Raw genomic sequence first — 22,985 nt, 5'->3', positions numbered from 1 at the left:
TAATTTAAATATATTTATAAATATATCATTTCTGGGTAACTGTTACACAGGGTCCAATCTTGGAATAACACATGGAGAGTGCATAAAAAGTAAATGTAAAGACCACCACAGCGAGCTTCTATACCTTTGCATTGATGGACATTTATAAAAAAGAGGTTCAAGGAAAATTGATCTTCGCCTTGAATTTCAAGAGCAAATGTTTTTTGCTTGCGTCGTATTCTATTCGTCACGAGGACCAAATTTGTCAAAGCAACCACAAGTTGCAACCGGCCAATCTCTTGAATAATAATGTTAAATTTCCATTGGCTCCACTGACATTATTTATAATATATTTGCATCTTACAGTCAGATAGAAAGTAAATAACGTCATATTAATGAAGAAACTGGAAATTATTTCTTAGCGCGTGAGACAATCCATCCTATATAGCATTAGAGCACCTAATTTCATAATCTCAAATTATTCAAAAGTTACGTACGATGTAAAAATAACCTTTCGAGCAACAGTTGAATTGCATCGAAGTGGGCCACTTTGATTTGATGCCATTAACTTTTCCGCAGGTGAATAAGTAGAGAACATACGAATAGCAATAATATTTCCTGTGCTAGCTTTCGGCATGCGCAACTTAATACTCTCATATCGATATTCGACATGCATCGTTCAATCCATAAAGAAATATACTTCTATTTAGAAGAAAACGTATCTAGTAAACCTTTGTAGATCACAATAAGGATTCAATTCGTTCGAAATAGTTATCAGTAGATTCTCGAAACTTGCGAGTACTGATTGCGAGTTTCTGAAGATCAAATACTTGGCAAGTGTAAAATGAACGAATTTCGATTCATTCTATCGCAAGGTGCGTCCTCGCTGATTTTTGCAAACAGTTCACGAGCAGCTGGTCTTCTATTTTTCATTCGTTTGTATACTGTTCGCAAACATAGTCGTGTCACAGAGTAGACATGAAATGTTTTTGAACATGTTGCAAACGTTATGTTATTCGCGGACAGTGTTTGTGAACTGTTAGTCTGTAAGTATGCGCCTTTATGAGTACCGTTTGATTCCTATGAAGCCTTAAATATTGAATTTACTTTGGATGTATATGTACATATTGAGCTTGATGCCATCACTAAGGTTGGTCGATCGAATGATCCAAGTTGTCGATGAATTTCTCTCTGCTTCCTGAGCTTATTTAGTTAGTATCCAAGATGACAATCATATGTAAACGTTCCCTTTCCTTTTTCGTAGATCTTGCAGTCTCAGTTGGCGTCGGCACCGGATAGTGGAATGCTGCTCGCCGACGAAGCTCTGGATGGTTCAGGAAGCGGTGACAGGCCAATATGGAGGAAGAAAGGCAGAGGAGAAGATGCCGATAACGATGATGAAGATGAACATGGTGGTTATGGTCACGAAGATGAAGAGGCATCTGGATCAGGAATGGGCCCTAGTACACCAGGTACAGATTCGAGATTTTTCAAATTTATATTACCCATTATTATGGTTTTGTCCTGTTATTCTGTATGGCTTCATACTGCTATTCTGTCTACAAATAGCGTTCTTTTTCTTCTTTTTAATGATTTTGACAGAACGTCGTTAAGTTAATACATAATAAACGTAATTTTCAAGATAAAAGGTTCCGGTTATAATTTGCTTTGAAATGAAAATTTGTGAAATGAAAATAAGGTAAGAACTTACAGGACTCGTTGTTATTCTCGACAAATTGGATGAAAAGTTTTGTATTCGTAAAGAAAGATAGCTAAAAAATCATACTTTTAAAAAGGTAAAGCATTGTTGCTTTAAGAAAATAATCAAACTACTACTAAACTGTATGATAAACTAAAATTTTCTGAATTAAATAATATACAGGAGAAAGTAATAGTGAAATCTTTTACGATTTTAAAACACCCGAAATAAAATCTGGTATGGTAGTTTATTATGCAACCTAATAATTAATTTAATCGAACGTTTGAAAACATATCTATTAATGTAGCTTTTTTTAACAATTCGTTCAAGCTGCTCATTTTCCCGAGTTAATTCTGCATGTTGTAAAATATAAATATTCTTTTGTGATAAAGAGAGATACACATTCGCTGTCGAAGGGATATAAAAAATGAACAATTAATGAAACAAATAAATTTCAGATTTAATACGTCATATAATGGCTACTTCTTGTCGAATAATGTTAACACATAGCTGTTAAAAAATATCGATAAAAAGTTTTGCAGATAAGAATCTGATAAATCAACTACAACGATCGCAATGTTGGTGAATTGTAATCTTCATCTTTAGAATTGTTTCCAATTTTTCTGTACAAAACATACGCTCTATCTTCTTGAAAACAATGGCAGCATACAAAGAAACCAATACGACGTCGTACGGTTTCACTACCACGAATATTTTCCATTTATATTGCCACTAAATTTTAATTACGGATTAATCCATCAAATTAATCGAAACTAATCATTGTTGCAGATCCAATGTTGAAGACGAATCGTGAGAATCCAACCACGGCAGGAGCATCAAGCATTCTCCTGTCATCCGTGACAATGGCGATCGCCTGCGCATTGCTGATCGCTTAAGTTGAATGGAAGCCGGCGTGAAAGAAGGGGACGACGTTTCGACGACCTAGACATGGATGTAGACAAACGATTTTGGTGCCCGCGTCGGCGAACAGGATGATCCTGCTCGACACGAGGGATCGATCTAATTCCGGAACTTACGAATCTGCTTTATAGATATTTATCGTGCCGCCTAAACGGAACAGCTGAGAGGAATGTCCGGAAACAACGGAGAATCTGTTTTATTGTTCGTGGCTGAGAATCGATGTGCGTCGATCGATCGAACGAAGACTGTGTTTCGTATTCGAAGTTCGAGAGCAAGGTTCTGAAAATCGTTCGCGTTCGAATAATCATTCTGGGCTCGTTGGCCGACGCGATTGAATATTCGACGAGTGTCGATACAAAGCTGAATAGACATTTTTCCGGAAGATCGTTCCACGCATGGAAATCGTCGTAGGCTAGGATAGGATCTGATTATCTGATGTCGAATGGCCGGAAACAAAAGTGTAAGAAAAGAGTTGGACTCTTGGTCGAGTATCTGCTAGCGGAAATCACCAGCAATGGCGTGTCCTGCCTTTAACGATTTGCCAAGAATCGAGCCACGGAACCGTATGGCTGGTACGAGGATTGAGAGAATACTTGAACGATTGGAAATGGTGCACTGAGCATGGAAGAACAACGAGAAAACCGATTCTCATCTGTCGCGTGTCATGTTGCTCGCAAACGACCACGGAAAGAATTATATTTAACGAGGTGAAACTGTGTCGGAAAGAATTAAGAAGCCGAGTTGCTTGTGTGAGAAAAGAGCGCTGAGAGAATAGTCAAGCGAGACAGAAGGTCAAAAGCAACGTGCATGTAAAAATGGTCCCTTCCTGTTTTACAGGAACATAATAACAAGCACGACGGTCATCCGGCGAAACTGACTGCACTGCGATTTCACGAAACGATGGAAGGTTGCTTCTCTGTGCAGCGCATATTCTTTTTGTCGAGGAATTGGAATATTGAAGGGGAAAAGAGAGACCTATTTGTACGAAATTAGAGCCAGACGAAAAAATTCCAGCAGTAATCTTTGCAGAATATCGCGTTACATCTGCGAGAAATCAGATTTGATAATAACGCAAAGCGACGAATGGTGAAAAAGAACAATACCGCGCTTTCGGACGAATGGAGAGTAAAAAGTTTTGTCATTTATTTATGCTATTAAAAGTGATTCATAGGAAATTGCTGTATTTAAAAATCTACAGGAAACGTTCTGTACAGTGAAATAAGGCAAACACCGTGTAAACAGATAGACACGACTTATTCTGACGATTCTCATGCATTCGAATTGTTGTACAAAATGCGCGATTCGTCGTTCAAAAAGTTATTCGTATTTATTCACCTACGTATACATATACGCTACGCTTTGGAAATGTTCTTTTTCACCGGAAGATCGAACGAGACGAACGCGGAAAGAACGAGCAAGCTACAATCACAAGCAATAATCGTCGTCGTTGATACTTCACTTTGCTGTGAATACTTTCCGAACAACGAGGAATCGCCGTTAGGCAAAATGTACGGCGTTTGTGTCGCACGGGGGAAAATCAAAAGTGTCTTTCCTTTTTGAAAATATCAGACGACAGTTGTAGCAGCATCAACAGCAGTAGCAGCGGTTCCGGCTTTTAAACGATCCGACCAAGTCACAGAGCCGAACAACGAGACTCCGACCCTTGTGCCTCGCGTTTTGCGCTGTTCTTCGTCACGCATGAATTGCCTCTCGTTCGCGGCGACGCTTTTTGTCGTCGACGTCGATACACAGACTAATCACGGGGTCATTCCCGTCGGTGATATCGCGCGTGCATGCCATAAATCAAAGCCAACTGCCAAAACGCCAGTTACGCGGCCGAAGCTGCTTTCTCGTCAAGCGATCCGGTGGTCGTACTTCGAATTTCACGCGAAACGAGCGTCGCCTTCCGCTTGCATCGTCTCGAGACGGTCGTTTCCAAGGATAGTCACGAGAAGTTCGACGTTAATTCTATCTTTACAAATGCGACGTTTCCGCGCCACCGTAATTCCCACTCCAGCCATTAATCGCCAATAACGTGCGTTCCTTCTTCGCAGATGGAGCATTCGTGGAGGATCGTTTCGACTTTTTATAACTTTTTGAGTAGGATACGTACGGAGTGCTTGATACGCTGTGATTAATCGTACGAGAGCGTATAAAAGATCGTACGATCGATTGGATATAGTCGAGCGAATCAGCGTTTCCTTCTTGGACGTCTAATCGTTGGAAAGGAACTCGGAACCCGATCGCGAATGATTCGAATTGAAATTGCCGAGTGAAAGCGTGGACTTATCGAGACCCCGACGAAAATAACGATAAAGCGTGATACGATAGTATTTGAGAAAATAAAACGTGTAGACGTTGTTATCGAGCATTGTGTTTTTAGTCCTTGAGGTACTAAAATTGTTTGCAGCCACCTGTCCTGTGCCATAATTTTTCCTATTATTTCATAGAAATGCAAAAGATCATCCGTATTCTTTGACTCTGTTGTCTAAAATTCGATGTATCGTTTTCCGTTCATTCTATTTCTACTATATTATACATTTAGATATCGTCAAGTGCCAAAAAGCAAGAAGAAAAAAAAAGAACGCGAAGTAAAGCGCTAACTATAAAAATTGTCTCGCGATCCGAAGCGAGAGTAAGTTCCTCGACGCGAAAACGCTTTAGACGTCTAATCGTAAGCTTCGAGGCGGACCTAGATTTTGGCGGTTTGCTTTCCAACTAAAAACAAAAAAAAAAAAAGAAAAAATGAAAAAAAAATCGACTTAGGCTAGTGTAAGGAAGTAGGAAGAGCTAAGGAGACAAGAGCCTGTCGGTGTAACCTCGTATGCGTCGACTCGTATGCGGCCGCACTGATTTTGTACATTTGATTTTTCGGATCTTTGAGGGTTAGTGCCTTTTTGAATATCCCTAGCCGTGACGTCGTGTTATCATCTCACACCCGACAGAAGGAATGAGAAAGCCATCGATATAAATACGACTGTACAGGGCATTCATGCTGAAGAGAACGATGTGTGCGCGTGCGACCTTCTTTTCCTCCTTTTGTAATTTCTTTCTTCTCTGACAAGAAAAGAAAGGAAAGAAAGAAAGAAAGAAAGAAAGAAAGTAATTCGATTTAATCTGGGGTGATCGAAATATCCGCTAGTGTAACGTAAGAAACAACTAACGCTTTTGGAATTTCGCGTTAGTTCGAGCAGCCAAGAAGAAAAATTTCCTTGTCAACTTAAAGATATTGACTAATCGCCGTCTTAGATAGGGTCCAGACTGTGTTTCAACTTAAATCGACGCGAACTTTGTAACAAGTAGACTTTTGGACCGAAAGGCTTTTTTTTCTATTATCAATCGCCGCGTAGTTTACTTCTATAAAGTTAACTATATAAACGATAAGTACGATACGCGGAAGAAACTAGTCTATCGACCAGCGCGGATAAAATTAAATTATTTGCTAAACGCTAAAACGAGATCTTCACAGATCGGGCGAATTTTTTCACACGAACCGTTCTATCGATACTCTTGCACGTCCTACCAGGATATAAAACTGCTTATCGATTGACGTTTCACTTTTTATTATTTGATCTATATAAACAACCGAATAAGGAAGAACGTCCACTAAGGATTATTGTTAATTTAACGAATCGGCTGGCGAATCCGACTCGTTCTAGGTATCAATAATAATTAAATATCGAAATAATGAATGAATTAGCTTGGTATTCGAGAATATCGTTTTATATTCAACGAGCCTTTGTTATCTCAAAAGCCGTAGAATCGTTTTAAAGATACGTGATTATAACGAAATTTGATTAAAAGTAAATTGTGATAATTGAAAGTAAATTCGATGATGTATCTTCCGAGCGAACGAAGATATTTTTACGACGCAACGCAGCCACGAAAGATATAGAGGAAGAGCGTTTGAATTTGAGGAACCGATACACGCACTCTTTTAAAATCCAATTAATTATACAGTCGACGTTCGACGCGACGACGGAGGAGCCCAATTTAGTACGACTCGGACATAACTGTTAGAATTTATAATTGTAATTATTCGATGAATAATTGTTATTATTCTGCTTGTCGGGCGAATTTAGGCAACGAGCGAGATAAGTGATCCCTAAAAACTCGCCTCGTTGCTCGTGTACGGCTGCGTGACCCTTTTGATTGCGGAGATATTAATATATATCCCTTTTGACGGCACACGCCTCCTGTAAATTGTATGGAGTCGTTTTAACACGACATACGATGACGAAGGAAGTGGCCTTACATTCGATTCCTTCGATTCGTGTTGTTTCGCTTCAATTATCAAAGCATCGTTGAAACACTATGAAATCGATCACCTATTTATAATGCTCTTTGTTATACATGTTTTGTGGTGCTACACTGAATAAAAAAAAATTGCGATTAAATAAAAGTGATATATTTAAAACAAACGAACTGTGTTGATACTTGGAATGCGACGGTCTCGCTTCTTCTTGACCGCGGTCTACACGATCGGTCGATGTCGTCATCGTCGTAAACGAAATTTAGAAAAGTTGATTTCTTGCAAATAGCAAGTACACGTGGAATCAGACGAACGGTTGGATCATTGAATGAACTTATTGTACTCGTTTAAATTGGCTCGTTGAACGTTGAATAGCTCCGATGGCGAATTTAATTAAAGCGATACACATTAGCCGTCTAGCTACAAGCGTCCAGCTGCATGTCGCCCAGATACAAAGTATAAAGTGTAGAAATTAGAGGCGAAACAGAAACGCAAGAAACGCACAGAATCCGTACTTAATACGCACAGACAATTTCTCACCCTCTAATTACGTGTCGTCGCGCTGTGTTGTGTCTGTGTATCTATTAAAGTAACGCGCTACCGTCACGACTCCAGAACAAGCAAACCGCGTAAATCGCACAAATTTAAGGCCTAATTCAATGTTTCTCGTATTACGTTAATCACGGTAAAACAGCAAATGCATGTTACACTTTGCGAGACTGCATATGTAAGTGGAATAAAAGAAAAATAAAACGTATACACACTGTCTGAAACGCGCCTATTTCGCGCTATGAAAATAAGATTTGCTAAACCGTTAAACGTGCCACAACGCGCCCGTAACGAGTACGGAATTAAAAATAGAATTGCTTTTAAGAAGAAGTAATTTACATTAAATCGTATCCGTATAACGTGATTTACATATACAGCCATAGGGACGCGTTTACTCGTGTGAAAGCGTTAACGAGTTTGCTCGAAAGTAGAGCTTAATTAACCGGATTAAATACGCGCGACCGGCAATTTATTACTCGAGGAACATTCCAGCTAAGGCTTCGGAAGCGGTCACATCCCCCATTTTAACAAACGCTGATCAATTGACTCGTCGCGCCGTCACTCTTTAACCTTTTGTATTTTAATAACTGATTTTAATAGCCAGTTTGGGTCATCATGCTAAACAACCATCAAACGATATAAAGAACCTTCTGCTTTTTAATCCGCTCTAGCTAACCATCGTAAATGCTTCTTTTTTTCAAATAAACATCTCGATTCGTACAGTTGAAAAAGAAATAAATACTGAAAATAGAAACATCGAACTATCGTCTTTTAGCGAGAAATAATTTTACATCTAAATATCGGATATGGATTAAAATTACCAGAAATAGTTCAGGTTTTTAATTTACATTTCGTCCGATATTTGCGGCACGATCGATGGTAAAGAGGAAATGTCGCGCGATTAAAACTTCAATTTCATCGTGGTTACTCTTAATTATACGATGACATTTACGACACGGCGAGACATTTATTAATGTTGCGTGGTTAAAACGTTATTAGCAAATATCATTCAACATTCCATGCGAAACTGCGTACGTACATTAAAAACATCGTGAAACCCGTAACGCCGGTGCTTAACCGAGAATTGCGCTTTCAGTTTCCAGAAATCCTGTTTCGCAAACGTGATAATTTTGAGTCTTAACGAAACTGTATATCATCCAGCTTTTAGAATATCTGTGAGATAATTCGAGAAATTTAAAAAATACAGGGCGTTAACGTTTTTAATTTTCAGTAATCGAGTTTACAACCGTTGACATTTTGCTTGCAGATACTTAGCAATTATCGCTTCTATCAAATGATATATTCCACTTTCCTTCTTCTTTTTCTTCTTTTTTCTTCTTCGTCTTCTTCTTCGTTGATATCGATATAAAATTATGAGTATGATTTACGAGACACATGAAAATACGTAAAGTAGCAGCGCAATTACAATCTACGCACAAGTATACAATTATTCGAGGCACGTTGAAAAATTTTGAAAACGAGCAATATCTTTCGAAGCAGTGAGGCAACATTTAATTTAAATCAAATAGACTTCTCAAAAGTAATTATGTTTCTGAGAAAAAAAGAAGTGATTTACAAAACTGCTTCTTGAAACACATTTACCTATTTTGACGGCGATGTTCATATTGAGAATTGTCGGTAATGGTTTCAATTTCCTTGAAAAATTAACGTGCAAGATAACCAAATATGTACGAATGGATAATAACAAATACCACAATAAAATAAATTTTCACCTTATGTAAAAATGTCACAATGAAAATGTCTTCTTGTGAAAATATTAAAGCGCCTCAAATCGTAAATAGCTTCGTATGATATTAACATATTTAGAAGAATCATTTTTCTAGAATATATTATACAAAATTTAATTATTCATTACTTTTCTATTGTTACACGTTAAATTTTATAGATTTTGTACAAATAAATTCAATACAACATTCATTGATTATAAACAATCTTTTTGATATAAAATGTAATATAAGATGTGTTATTATTATACTTTTATTTTTTAACATTCAATTTGTTTTCACGAAACGTACTTACCTATAATCCACATCTTACAAATCATTTCTCACATTCGTGGGAAGCACATTTCTATATTCAATTATTTCGAAATAATTTATTAAAATACTTTATTTGAATAAAATAATCTACTTAAATAATATACCAAACGATATTGAAATAAAAGCCACTGAAATTAAAGTATTATAATCTTATCTACCAAGTATGATGCATTTAATATAAAAATATGTTAATACGTTAATATAATAAAACGTATAACACTGCCTTATACGCACATAACTGACGTTAACTGTGACCCAACTAACGATTATATGTACAATAGTTTACTAATAATCTACCATTTATATGCTTTAACCGCCTTCATCATCCGATATTTATATCAATTACCGTATAAATCATATAACTATCTGTCTAATTTTCTCCAAATCAGTTAATATAACTTATCACACGAATTATAATAATTTGAAAACCGTAAAATATTCTTCGTTCATATTTTTTCATTAACTGATATATCTAGCAAATCCGCGAATAACCAAAAAGGAACGAACGATATAGAAAGAATTAAAAATACTATTAAAAATTCAATGGAAAATAAACTATATCTTCGAAATAATTACCATTTCTCGATCGCCTTCAATGTCTAAACAATATTTCTAATCCGTGTAAAACGATGTTCGTCGTATGACTCACCGTACTGCGTGTATCTTACAGAAACACGATAATCGATTGCGTCTTGATCCACATGGAAGAAAAAGAAACAATTTCTTCCCGATTTAAAATTTAAGCTCGAACATTGCGCAACAGCCAAACGTCCTGCTCTATGGATTCGTCTGAAGTTTCTTGCACAGCGCAGCTTTCCTGTAATTTTTTCACGCGTAAGACAAATAAATCGCGGAACGAACGCGCAGTCTGGACTCTTTCCGAGGATTACGGTGAGCAAACAGGGAGGAAAAGAGAGGGAAAAGAAAATGTATATGAACAAGTAAGAGAGAGAATGAAGCTGAGAGAGCCTGTATATAATAGTGAATGCGTGTTGTATTTATATGTTATACGCGTAATATACATATACATATATATATTATAAATATAATATATATATATATAGAAACATATACATATACGTATACATACATATATATATATTAATACCATCGACCTAAGAGCAATCGTAACAACAGTGGAGAAAGTAACGCATTTTCGATCAGGTAATCAATTAATCGTAACGTAATTATCACGCTAATTTACCGTGCAAATAATGATGCCGTAAGCAAGGTAATTCAACCCGTTGCCTTTCGATTCTGTCAGCCTTTTGCTATTCTAACGCTACGTTCGATGCGAAAAATTGAATTATACGATCCATTTCAGAACTCCATTTATTGAAATGATATTTTGGTTAATATCAATTAAATCCACTTATTTGGGCCCTCTTGCACGATTGAACTAATATTATTAAGAAAATTTTACAAGTCATCAATCACAAGTTATTGGAATCAATGAATCCTTCTGCGAAACGGTAACACGTTTAATAATAAAGCAAACACATATGAAATAACTTTCCGAATGAATCATTGTAAGCGATTTGACGTAAAACTGTGATGTTATAAAACCGTAGTTAATAGCCTACAGCTTGTAATTTGTCAATTCACTAATATTATTAGTTGATAAATTATTGTACAAGAGAGCCTACCGTAGAATGCGAATTTTTATTCTGTGAACGAAAAATCGCAGATAATATAATAATTAATGAACTTCTATTATACAGATTGTTATACTGTTTGCTATTGATGAGTTAAAATAAATGAAGTTCTACTGTAATACATACATATAATTTTTACCATTACGTTATCTGAAAAGTTTGCAGTGTTTCTGACAATCAATATATTATTTTATTGTAAATTTCGAACGACTGGAATTCTGTTTCCAAGTTGAAGAATAAATGCAAACATTATAGAGAAATATCCGGAATCGATTAATAGGAATAGTTTTGCTTTCCAATGTACTAGTTATTAATAATCGGCACATATTTTCTCCGATGTTTTAGTTTCGCCAAAAATAAGTACATTAATGTTTGCTTAATTAATAACTTGTCGAAGTATAACGCTGCGTATGTAACACCGAATATAAAGAGACTAATAATTTACTAGCAGTATATTATATTACATAAATTCTGGTGTTCACAAAATATTGCAGAAAGTAATTGAAAAATTAACTGTTGTCCAAAACAATGAAGCTACTCGATAACCAAAAATTATTGGAAAGCACGATGCATGCGTTGTTCGATAAAATGGTTGTTTGATGTAGATACATTACCTCTAAATATTTTTTTAATTTCTCTACGAATTTTTCAAACAACCCAATAATATTAGGCGTTTCGATAATCTGGAAATTTAATTAAACTTTAATTAAACTAAAAGTTATACTTCGATGCAAATACAGACTGCTAATTCGCGCAATGGATGCCATTGAACATTATAAGGCATTGGGTTAACTCGTGTAGCTGTCTTTTGACATTGACACAATACGCGACAAGCAACGTAGAAGCGAAGATGAACGATTCGTCGCTACTGTTCGTTCGCTAGATCGTGCCAATTGTTTCAAAATGGAACTCGAAACTCGCTTCATAATCGCAACATTTTCCAACGCGGCTGCTCCTTGCGATGTCGCGGCCGAATTCGTTTCGCTTTGAAACGAAAAATCGGTCCTCTTCGTTTTTCACCCTTTTGAACGATTTGCCTGCCTCGTTTCTTTTCGCAACAGCACGATTATCCCGCTGCAATCGCAATTTCAAACGATGTAAGGAAAGAGAATTTTAACAAAGAGAAAGTGCAAATCAATCTTGGAACGATTAACTGGAACAATGGTGTTAGCGGGCATCAATGAATTCGATGAAACGAGTTCACAAGTGTTTCGTTTCATGTTCAAGAGGTTTCGAGTCTATCTCCTCGCGTTTGTACATATACACGAATGGACAATAATAAAACAAAATTGAAAACTGGATTCTCTGCGCGTGTGCGCGTGTGTACGTAGACTGAATTTGATTAAACTATCATTTTCGGAGATACTCGTATACATTGTAACGAAAGAGTCATTCTCACGACACGCGTTAGAAGAAAAAGCTCGGCCATTAAATTTCACGCTTCCTGCCCGCTCTTCTTTCTTCACACGTTTGATTAAAGTTTCGATTAAAAGTAAAAATAGTCACGGCAATCAGTTTACTTGCTTAAATATTATGTCTGTCGGAAAGGTTTGTTGGTTTTCATAGCTCTAAACGTACCTACAATAACGGACAGAAAATGTTTAGATAGGTAAACGATATAAAAGACATTATAATTTTACAACACTGTATTATATTTGACAAGAACTATGAATAAACATGATGTACACGGCAGAATGGATGACTTACCAATAGTAAAATGTTTCAGTGAAAACTTTTCTAGTACGAAAGTTATTACGTAATACTCGTATAGTCATATGTACAAGTAGCAATTTTGAGTTTCCTTTTCCTCGCAAAGCTGTATATTATTTTCTTTGCTAACTTACTTAATCGTACATAATAATCTTCAGTTTCTCCTTTAAAATTGCGTCATTCTTTCTTGAGATATTTTCCTTGGAAAGCAATCTAAGGTCGTCAAGGTAATTTCCAAAAGAGATACGCAGGTTTTCTATCGCAATGATAACGTTATCTACTCGTTAGATCGTAATATATGAAATAGTCGTTTTCGTCAGTTAATATTAAATATGCATTTATCTTTCTAAATAGACACAGTTTCGTCATTAGAACACAATGTTCCTGATATCAATCTCAAAAAATATTATTACTTTTAATAAATCGTATATGTAGATTATCAGAAAACGTAGAGTTTAGAAATGTTTCGTCGTTTAAGTCATTGTATACGTTCTCGTCATTGACAAGAAATCATGCCTCGTTGAACAAGGTAAAGTACATTTATCGACGTATTTTTATTCATTTTTTGCGGACTCTTTTGATTAAGAATCATCTCTGCCGTTGAAAGGTGAAATTAAAGCGTGTTTCGTCCCCTTTGTTTTTATAACTCATAAATCAAATAAATCTTCGATCACTACCTACTTACGTTGTTTTGTGAGTAATAATACATTTTCATGAAACTTATCCGGCTTAGATTTAAATAATGCACGGATCTTATCGACGTCTTATAATCATCAACAATTAATTTCTGATCTTAGATTCCGTCAGGAGTTTGTTAGGAAACTTGACCGATCAATTATTAGGACTAAATACGTAGCACTTACTTTTTTCCACGTCTCTTAAGGCTTCGCTTCAAAGTTGCAACATATAAATTAAAGAACGACTTTTGTCCATGTTTATTCTCTTGCAGAAAATGTCTTGCAGAAAACTCTAACATTTTTAATGATATTCAATATATATTTCAATTTCCCTAAACAAAATATGTTTATGCACGCATATTTATTACATCATCGTAACTATTCATGTTACTAACTAACCATTTAACTAAATTATGAAAATATAGATCTCGTGACAAAAATTTGTTTTATAGAAACGATTAATTTTCATTCAAGAATAAGATACAAATGATTTTTTAAAATGTCAATACCACTATGTTACTCAATACAACAGAACGCGTTATTATCTAAAAAGTCGAAAATTTTGACAAGAGTTATTTTTGTAACGAATCCTTCAACTAACATAACACGTACGTTATCAACGAATTACACATAACTAAATATTTCTAAAATAATTCCTAAGGAATTTCACAATTCTTTGTTACGAAGATTACTGACGAATAATATTTGAAAATAAAATTCATGAATTTTGCTATTTCAGAATAAAATTTTTCAAGATCATATATAAAAATCAAAAAATATTTAATTTAACAATATCAAACAATTGACGATGTTTTTAGTATACCAAAATAAAATCGACTAAAATAGGATGTACGAATAACTATTTTCACGTAATATTCGTAAAAACTAATCCGAGCTCTCCAACTACGAGCAAAAACGCTAATTACGTCGCAATGACACTGGTTCGAGATCGCAGGAAACGGATCCACAGAAATAAAGAAATTAGGAATCGTCTGCGCGATACGATCGCGTCTCTTTGTGATGCAATAAAATCTCGATAAAACAGTCGCTTTTACGTTCACCATTTCGAAGTTTGCTATTTGTAATACCACGGTTCTCTATGTAATTACATGGGTCGATCCGTACTATTCGATACACAGAAGAACGTCGTGCCATTTATTCTGTTATTTTTCTCTCTGTCTGTCTGGTCTGTGTCACAGACGCTCGAAATGATACCGTCAAATTACATTTCGTCTCATTTACTTACGCCGAAACGTTTCGTTCTATCGCGATACGTCTGTCTTGCGAAAGATTTCGTGAACGCAAAACATTCACGTCCACGCAGGAATGAAATCGAAACATTCTCTGTTATGGTGAAATAAAAGATTGCTTTGTTGCTTATTTTTAACGTTACATCTGTATCAAACTCGGTCAGATTGATTATTTGAATTCAAGTTTTAAACCTCTCTGATAAGTTCCTTGAATTCAAATAATCTGATTTTTCGTGGATATCTGATAAAAAATATGAAAAAATGATGCGCGAGAAACAAAACACAAGATTAAGGAATTAAGGAATCATTTACCTTAGCTCTATTTGAAACTTGAAAGGATACGTCGAATTAAGTAAATAAAAAGTTTTATATCGATAAGGCGATATCAAGTTGATTACAGTCAGGTAACATAATTAGTCTGAACGAGATCTTTTATTTTAAAAGTGTAGAAAATGTACAAAATGTCTGTCTTCTTAACACTTTGATGACGCACTTCGTTTGAAAAGATTCATCTTTGCCGAGCTTATTTTAACGAGAGGTCGATCATGGATACAACATGATTGCGTAGTACATTCCAATGATTCACTTCCCTTAGTACATACGTGCAACATTTTTATAATTACATGAAAGTACACGCTGTACATTTATATCGTTATAATCGTTATTGTCTGCTATTATGTAAAATGCCTCGTTAAAACAGATCTGTGCCTTCTTTTTCACTGTATATGTTTTTATCGTAATTTTTATTATTTTGCATATTATGGAATTATCTATTCCATAATCGATCGAAAAAAGTAAGACAGGTATACAAGAATATTGAGTATCTATACTACCTATGAAATAAAATAATGGAATAAATAAATATAATAATGATTTTACAGAATATAGGATAACTTATACAGATATGAATAACAAATAGCAATCATCAAAGTGTTAAATTGAATAGAAATTTCATTGCTATAACGAAAAAAATTTATCAATTAACCTTTTTGTTTGCGATACATGTAAGTAGATATTTGTCAACATATTTGCAATATATTATTTCCCTGTTTATAAGTATCGCTTAATGCGTCTTGCCCTGTGTTGTATTGAAATATATACATTCACAGATATGAATTACATTGAAGAATTACATTGTTACACATTGTCTAACATACACAAATTCTTTACTCATTATTGAATTTGCACTCCATCGAATATTCTTACAAGGAGATATAAAAATTATATTTTACATTTTCAAAATATCTATTTTATGATTTATGACGGTCAAATACTTTTTATTGGTCTGGATCATCGCTACAAATTTTGTACTCTTTAACATATAGACTTTCTTGAAGGAAATCAACCATTAACTATTAAAACTTTATTAATCTTGCGTAATTATGTTATACCGAGTAGTTACTTGGTAGATAAATCGGAAGTTGATCTTCCCACTCGTTCTACACATCTATAAAACGTCGTTCACTAGTGAAACGAAGCCTTTCATCTCGCGAAATGAAGTTCAATGACGGATAAAAAATTATGGAACACTGCTAAGATAAATATAGATATTCAAAACTATTACAAACGTAAAAAAAGCACAAGATCATTGGGGAAGTATTTATATAACAACGTACACTAGTAAAACCGTGGCCATTTTTCACGGTATAATTACGAATGAAATAATCAACAAAGCAAAAAAGAAACGTAGAATGGTTAGCTCTTTGAAACCGTAGCTTCATCCAGGCGGTGCAAACAAAAATCTGCTAGTGTTCTGACGGAACGGTCCAGACAATTTTACTGGTTGAATAGCGACGATTGACGAGCATTGGCGCGTCGCTATGTGATCAGAACCACAGCAACCAGCAATACATCTTGCTACAGCGATCGTGTTAACTCGCCGCAAACATCATACGCTTCCATGGCATCGAAGCGGTTACTCGCCGTCTGGTCAATATATATTTCAAAATTGTCGTTCGTACGAGAAGCGTGATGCGAAAACAGCCTGAAATTATCGATTGCCACCTAGCCCGCATCCGTTTTCAATTTGCCGCGTAAACCGCAATAAATAAGCAAAAAAACGAGGTTGAAATGTCGCGCCTCGTTCTCGTGGCTATGCTCGAAAATTATGATTATGCGAACGAATTCACCGAACCACGGCTAATTTCGTTCCAGTGAATCGAAGTCACATCGTGCAACATTTGTTTTCTGCAGACGCTGATTTCGCCAAAATTTTACGGGAAATTCCGATGTTGAAAGGTACACAGGCTCGCGGTAGTATTTAAACACCTATCACAGAAAATTTGTACATATATGTACATGGAATATTGTGTGTGTCATATAAAAGAATTTGATATTTCGTTAACACTGTATCGAATCACGCTAAAAATAGTCCAATTGAATATCGAAGCTTACTAATATAACGGATAATTCGTCGTTGAAATACCTTTGTAATCTCTGCGAAACATACACTTGTATAGAAGAGTACGAGGTACATATGTAAGTACATCTGCATAGTAGGATGTCTAACGTGGATGTTTGGGTTAGGATAGAATTGGGTTTGGATTAGGAAAGAACAAATTTTATAAAAAGGGGAAGATAGCATTTCTACTGACTAAATAATAAACAAAAATATAGATAATTAGATAATGAAATTTTGTAATGTTAAAATGTGCAAAACTTTCTGATGTTTGAAATGTGTAATAGGTTTACTATCACCTTATTTCGAAGAATAAGAAATCAGATAGGTATATTTTAAATGAATAACAGTCATTGAGTAATCGAATAAATTTTTCAACATATTTAGTTGCAAAAGATCATGTTCATTTTATTATAATATATTGTTAAATTTGTGTATGTATATATTACGTAAATGTACATAAACGATATGGAGTGTTTCGCTTAAAGTATTCTGATTTTAGCGAACGCATGTTTTGCTTCGACAAACGCTTATTCTGCATTCAGTAGAAAATTACTAAGTTTCCAAAAGTGAGAAAAAAGAAATAAATATAACAAAATTCTTATCATTTTTTATTCAATACGAATAAAAATATATGTATTGTATCGATCACATAACTAATTTTAATTCGTTAAGACGTTAATTTTGAAACAAATTCTCATAATTGCGACATTTACGTCGATCTTTTATCGTTAATTGGTAGTCGTTTAAAGAGTCGCGGTAAATTTCTTGGACGATGTTTGTACGCGAATAGAGAATTCTGTTGAACGTAATTACATGATCAATCGTTTCGATTGAACGTTGGCCGCTGTCCTCGACATGGTCCATTGGCTGGCCGTGGAGAAAAAATTATTACGTGGCATTGAACAGACCAGCATGCTCTATACGCGTGTTCATTAATTTTATTCTTTGTCACGAATGTCGTAAATGGCCCCTTTACCGACTTTTCCATCTTCGTTGGTTTCGTACATTGTCATCGCTCCTCTCCCTATCCTTACATATTATATTATGTTCAAGAAAAGGCAAAATACTAGATTTATTGTTGACAATTGCTTTTAATGCTAATCTTTATTATCTTACAATAGATTTTTTTTATTATTTCCAAATGTCGATAATTGTAAGAATTGGCAGTATTTGTATTATTATGTTAAATAGCGAGCTTTGGTAGAATTAGAAACGTATCGAATTACAATTGTTAATGAACACGTGTAACTAATTAGTTATCTTACATGTTTTACTTATCTATAGTATACTGATTGAAGTTACATATGATCGATGAGCGAAATTTAATATTATGCAATTGTAATACGGTACTCGCTGCCGAACGAAGTTAAAATTCTCGCAAAATAAATTGATCAATTGATGACTATTCTATTCATAAATATTATCTATACATATTTTGGAGAAAAAGGATGAGTTATGTTTGCGCTTATATTTAAATGTAATTTATTTATTAGAACATGACGTTCTATTGATTTATACTCATTAGATAGAGACTTAAATTAAAACAATATACATGAAATATATTTGATTAATAGTTTACGCATTAACCGATCGTTAATAATTAGATTACGTTTAGTGAAAACATTATGCTTGTTATTAAGTTATGTTTTTATAAGAAAATAAATTTATAGTTATCGATTGAATTATTAATTTACGATACATTTGCATATATATACGATACGCAACGGATACGACGCTATTCGATTGTATGATATTAGTAAATGACTTTCTGCAGACTGATTTAACTTTGTGAATACGTCCTTTTCGCTGAACTTATAGAATTTCAATTTATTTAACTTTAAGTAAGTTCATTAAAACTTATCCAATTTCGATGGAAATTAAGCTCTGACATATTTGGAAAAAAATAAATCATATGATCTTGCCATATATAACGTTTTGTTATAGTAAAGAGTTAAACGTGTACATTCGAAATCGAAATTTTATATTGGAGTTCCTAAAGTTATCTGATTAAATGAGTGTCTCAGTTCAAAAGAGAGTTTTTAAAAAAAAATATTATTAGGAGAATGCATTTATATTTCCGTAACATTCTGAATTCATTACAAATTATAAATTATGATTACGAAATTGTCAGTCATTTCCTTGTAAAAGCCACATCAGTGAAAATTTTTCTTGACTAACACACATTTATATATTTGTGTGTATGTTATCCTTTTCTTCAAAATTTACTCACAAAATTAATATTATGCACGTTTATACTATATCATCGCGTTTATTTATTTATATATTTTATTTTGTTAAATATATAAAAATATATAAAAAGAAAATCTACTGTGTGTACGTATCATGTTTTGTAAAAGTAAATTTTTTATACTATTTGTTGGAGATTATATTTGTTTTATTATCATTTATTACTTGTATTGAATATCGTCGAACAAAAAAAGATTGTACTGCAAAAACTAATATGTATATGGAACGTTTTATTAATACTAATTAATACATGTTACTAGTGTCACGTAAAATTTATATTCTGCATAAACTTCTACATGTAAATTTATTTCATAACGTTACAGAAATCAAAGAAATTGATTTACTTGAAAATATAAGCATTTCTAATATGCATTTAAAAGAAATTAATTATTTGTGGATATATTAAGAATGGTAATGTAGCTTCTGAAATTAACAGTATCGAATTTAACATGCTCATAATTCGTTTACTGAATTGTAAATTAAAGAATTGTTTGACAGTAACAAGTCCTAAATTACGTATACTATTCGTTTAAAACATTTTTCGTAAATATCTCGCATTCATCCTGAAGCAACCGATGATATGCAGTAAAAGTTAATTAACCATGAATGTTGTAATTAGTTACGACACAAAAATATTCAAAACCAGCTACTAAGTAGCCAATGGAACCAAAAGACTTATAAAAATACAAAAAACTGACGATATATGAATAGAATCTTAACGTGGCTTCGCAATATTTGGAATTAATCACAAATTTTTTGAATACACAAATTTGATGTTATGCCCTGTTATGCCCTGTTATGTTTTGTAATATGCCCTTTCTATTCATTTTGTTATAATAACAATGTTATGATATGACACGTGATGCATAAATGATATGTACGATGGTATAAAAAGCTGTTGACGAGTTGAAAACAATTAGAGACTAGGGGGAAGAGTTAAGCGTAAAATATTCGGAACCGGGACCTTCCACTTTGCAAAATCGAAAGTTTCAAAAGAAAAAAGGGGGCACTTCAGACACGTAATGAAGACAAATTAGTTAAACGATGCAAAACGAGTGAGGAACGTGAAACAAATTTTTTAGTTAACGTTCTCAATAGAATGGACCGAGGAAGAACGGAACTCGCGTTCTCATGCGGTTAACAACCGCAGAATTCAAATGGGTGCGCGGGTGCACGTTTCCTCGTCTTCCATTTCCGCAATCGAGATGCTAAATTTATCGCGCGATCTCTGTCGCGGTCATTCGGTTGAAATTTGTTGTGAAACCAATCTTTATTGCGTTACACGTATCGTTATGTATCATTTTTATAGAAGAAGACGTAACTGCACGATTTTGTACTTTTCTTGTAGATTCAGAAAATTCGATTACTTTTTTAAATCGAGTTTGAGTTAAATTGAGTACATTAACGCACTTTGAGCGAAAGCATAAACATTGAAGCGAAAATTAGTCTGTATAAATTGTATTATCGACATTAGGTAAAACAGAGAATTTGTCATTGTTACTTGGCGTATTGTTTAAAAAACGATATGTATGAATTAAGTTGAAAGAGGAGAAATACCTAATAACTAAAAATATTGAAAAATTGAGATTCGCTACAGAAAAATTTAATTTCTATAAGTATACACAATTGTTGCAATTATTGTTCTAAACTTATTGTTTGAAGTTGCAGATAAAAAGATGAAAATGATTTAAGAAAAGAATCCTTTATAGGCCACGGGAATATTCCCCTAAAAATATTATTATTACATATAGGTATTGTTTAACATTTGACTTATCTTTTTAAATTATTATAAATAAATATAATTTGTGTTAATTATTTTTAATAATTTAAAATCTGTCAACAAATGTTGAGGATATAAAATTATCCTCAGTTTACGATACGGACAGCACATCTGCCATTTTTGAGAAGTTGAAATTTCTCACATTGCAAATTATAAAATTACAACTCGTACTACGTCTACAACTTAATTAGCATCTTAAGCGCTCGACAGATCCGCTCAATAGCAAACGACGTGTCATAAACTTCAACATCAGATGAGAACTTGACAATAGACCACTAGACGATGTCACTAACGAGACGTTACGTTACGCATCCTTAACCAGGTACGCACAAGACGCACCATTTGCGAAACGCTCGAGACAGTTCGACAGTTACAGGATTGGACAGACACAGATTCCCACCTCGCAGTAAACGTCGACGAAAACCCACCCCTTAGACTGACACCTACAATATGAACATCAGACGCTTCGAGAATAAGAATTTGTGTTCAATACGCTCCACCTTACGTTTAAAGACTCTCATTTACGTTTAAACCAGACTTACGTTCATACAAGATACTTCAAATAAACATACAAATTACAAGCATCTTTAATCTCCCTCCACCTTGAGCGTTAATATCGTTCAAGGTTCGCGACCCCAACCGAGCAGTTGCAATTTAACTGATCACCACCTGTTGAGAGGTCGCAACAACAACAGAAAAAATTATTGCGTTAGAGGAAATCTTTATGGTTTCTTAATATAATGCGCACTTGCCAATTCTTTAACCAAATAATCAACGAAATTTTGAATCTAGTTACTTTTGAAACAAAATTTCTATTTTGCAAAAGATCCACAGATATGACTGAATAATGAAACACTCATGCAAATATATAAAGCAAAAAATTGAACACGTATGATCTAACAAACTTATACATCTATATCAATCAGGAATTAAATTTTATTTTACTACGTTCAATATATATATTAAGTTTATAAGTATTTAATAGTCTTATTTTGTTTATTGTTGCATCTACGTTCACTATGTGGTATAGAATATCATTGTTTCTTATTAGTATTAATATCATTATCATTAACGCAGTTCTCATCACTACATTATTACTTTGTTATATATCGTTATATTTAAGTATAATCGATAATCAAATTTCCTGTATAGCACACGTCGCATAACGTACAGTGACATAAACGAATGTAGTACATTGCGATCGTTTCTGTCGCGCATTTGCTATCAGAGACTTTCCTGCTATTCGGAACACGTAATTCAATTTGAACCGTGGTAATCGCGTTTGCGGGTTGATTAACGGAACCCCTCACCATTAATCGCGCTCCCAGTATATAATTACATTAGGTACCGATACCCTCGAAGGTTTCCTCTGTTCAGGCACTAATAATCGTCATGAATTTATCGAGCTCGCAATTCCAATGGCGTTTTGTTATAAGATTTAGAATTTATAGCACTAGGATATCATCTTCGACGATATTTGGTGAACGGATTGAAATCCGAACATACCCGAACATACGTAGGTACATATCACGTGTGTCGGATACCGATTACCGATGAAAAAGATCGCACGAAGTCGAGTCGTTCTTCACGTTCGATTTCTATTAACCGGCGTTTATACTTCCGGTCTTTGTTACACTTTGTCACACAATTCCTATTTATGCCTATCTTCGTCCAGAGAACGCGTAAAAAGAAACATTAAAATGGAAAAGCTGACTGACCTGTAATCCTATAAATCATCGGATGCCGTAAACAGTGTAGACTGTAGCTCGCGAGCGAGAGATGACCGAACTCTTGAAAGTGTAAGT

General features: G+C 34.4%; 1 protein-coding gene across 1 annotated transcript in view; it reads left to right on the top strand.

Annotated features, from left to right (window-relative positions):
- The window catches only part of dally (division abnormally delayed protein), a 248,011-nt gene extending 236,777 nt beyond the window's left edge, over positions 1-11,234 (top strand). Inside the window, exons 7-8 of the mRNA XM_033349048.2 lie at positions 1,244-1,451; positions 2,468-11,234. Of these exons, the coding sequence (XP_033204939.2) occupies positions 1,244-1,451; positions 2,468-2,574 (315 nt within the window). The 3' untranslated portion in view covers positions 2,575-11,234. The remainder of the gene's footprint in view (positions 1-1,243; positions 1,452-2,467) is intronic.
- The last annotated feature ends 11,751 nt before the right edge of the window (positions 11,235-22,985 follow it).

The sequence above is a fragment of the Bombus vancouverensis genome, chromosome 3, assembly GCF_051014615.1.
Source record: "Bombus vancouverensis nearcticus chromosome 3, iyBomVanc1_principal, whole genome shotgun sequence".
In the NCBI taxonomy this organism is placed as follows: domain Eukaryota; kingdom Metazoa; phylum Arthropoda; class Insecta; order Hymenoptera; family Apidae; genus Bombus; species Bombus vancouverensis.
Note: the sequence above shows the minus strand (reverse complement) of the source record. Positions and strands in the feature narration are given on the sequence as shown.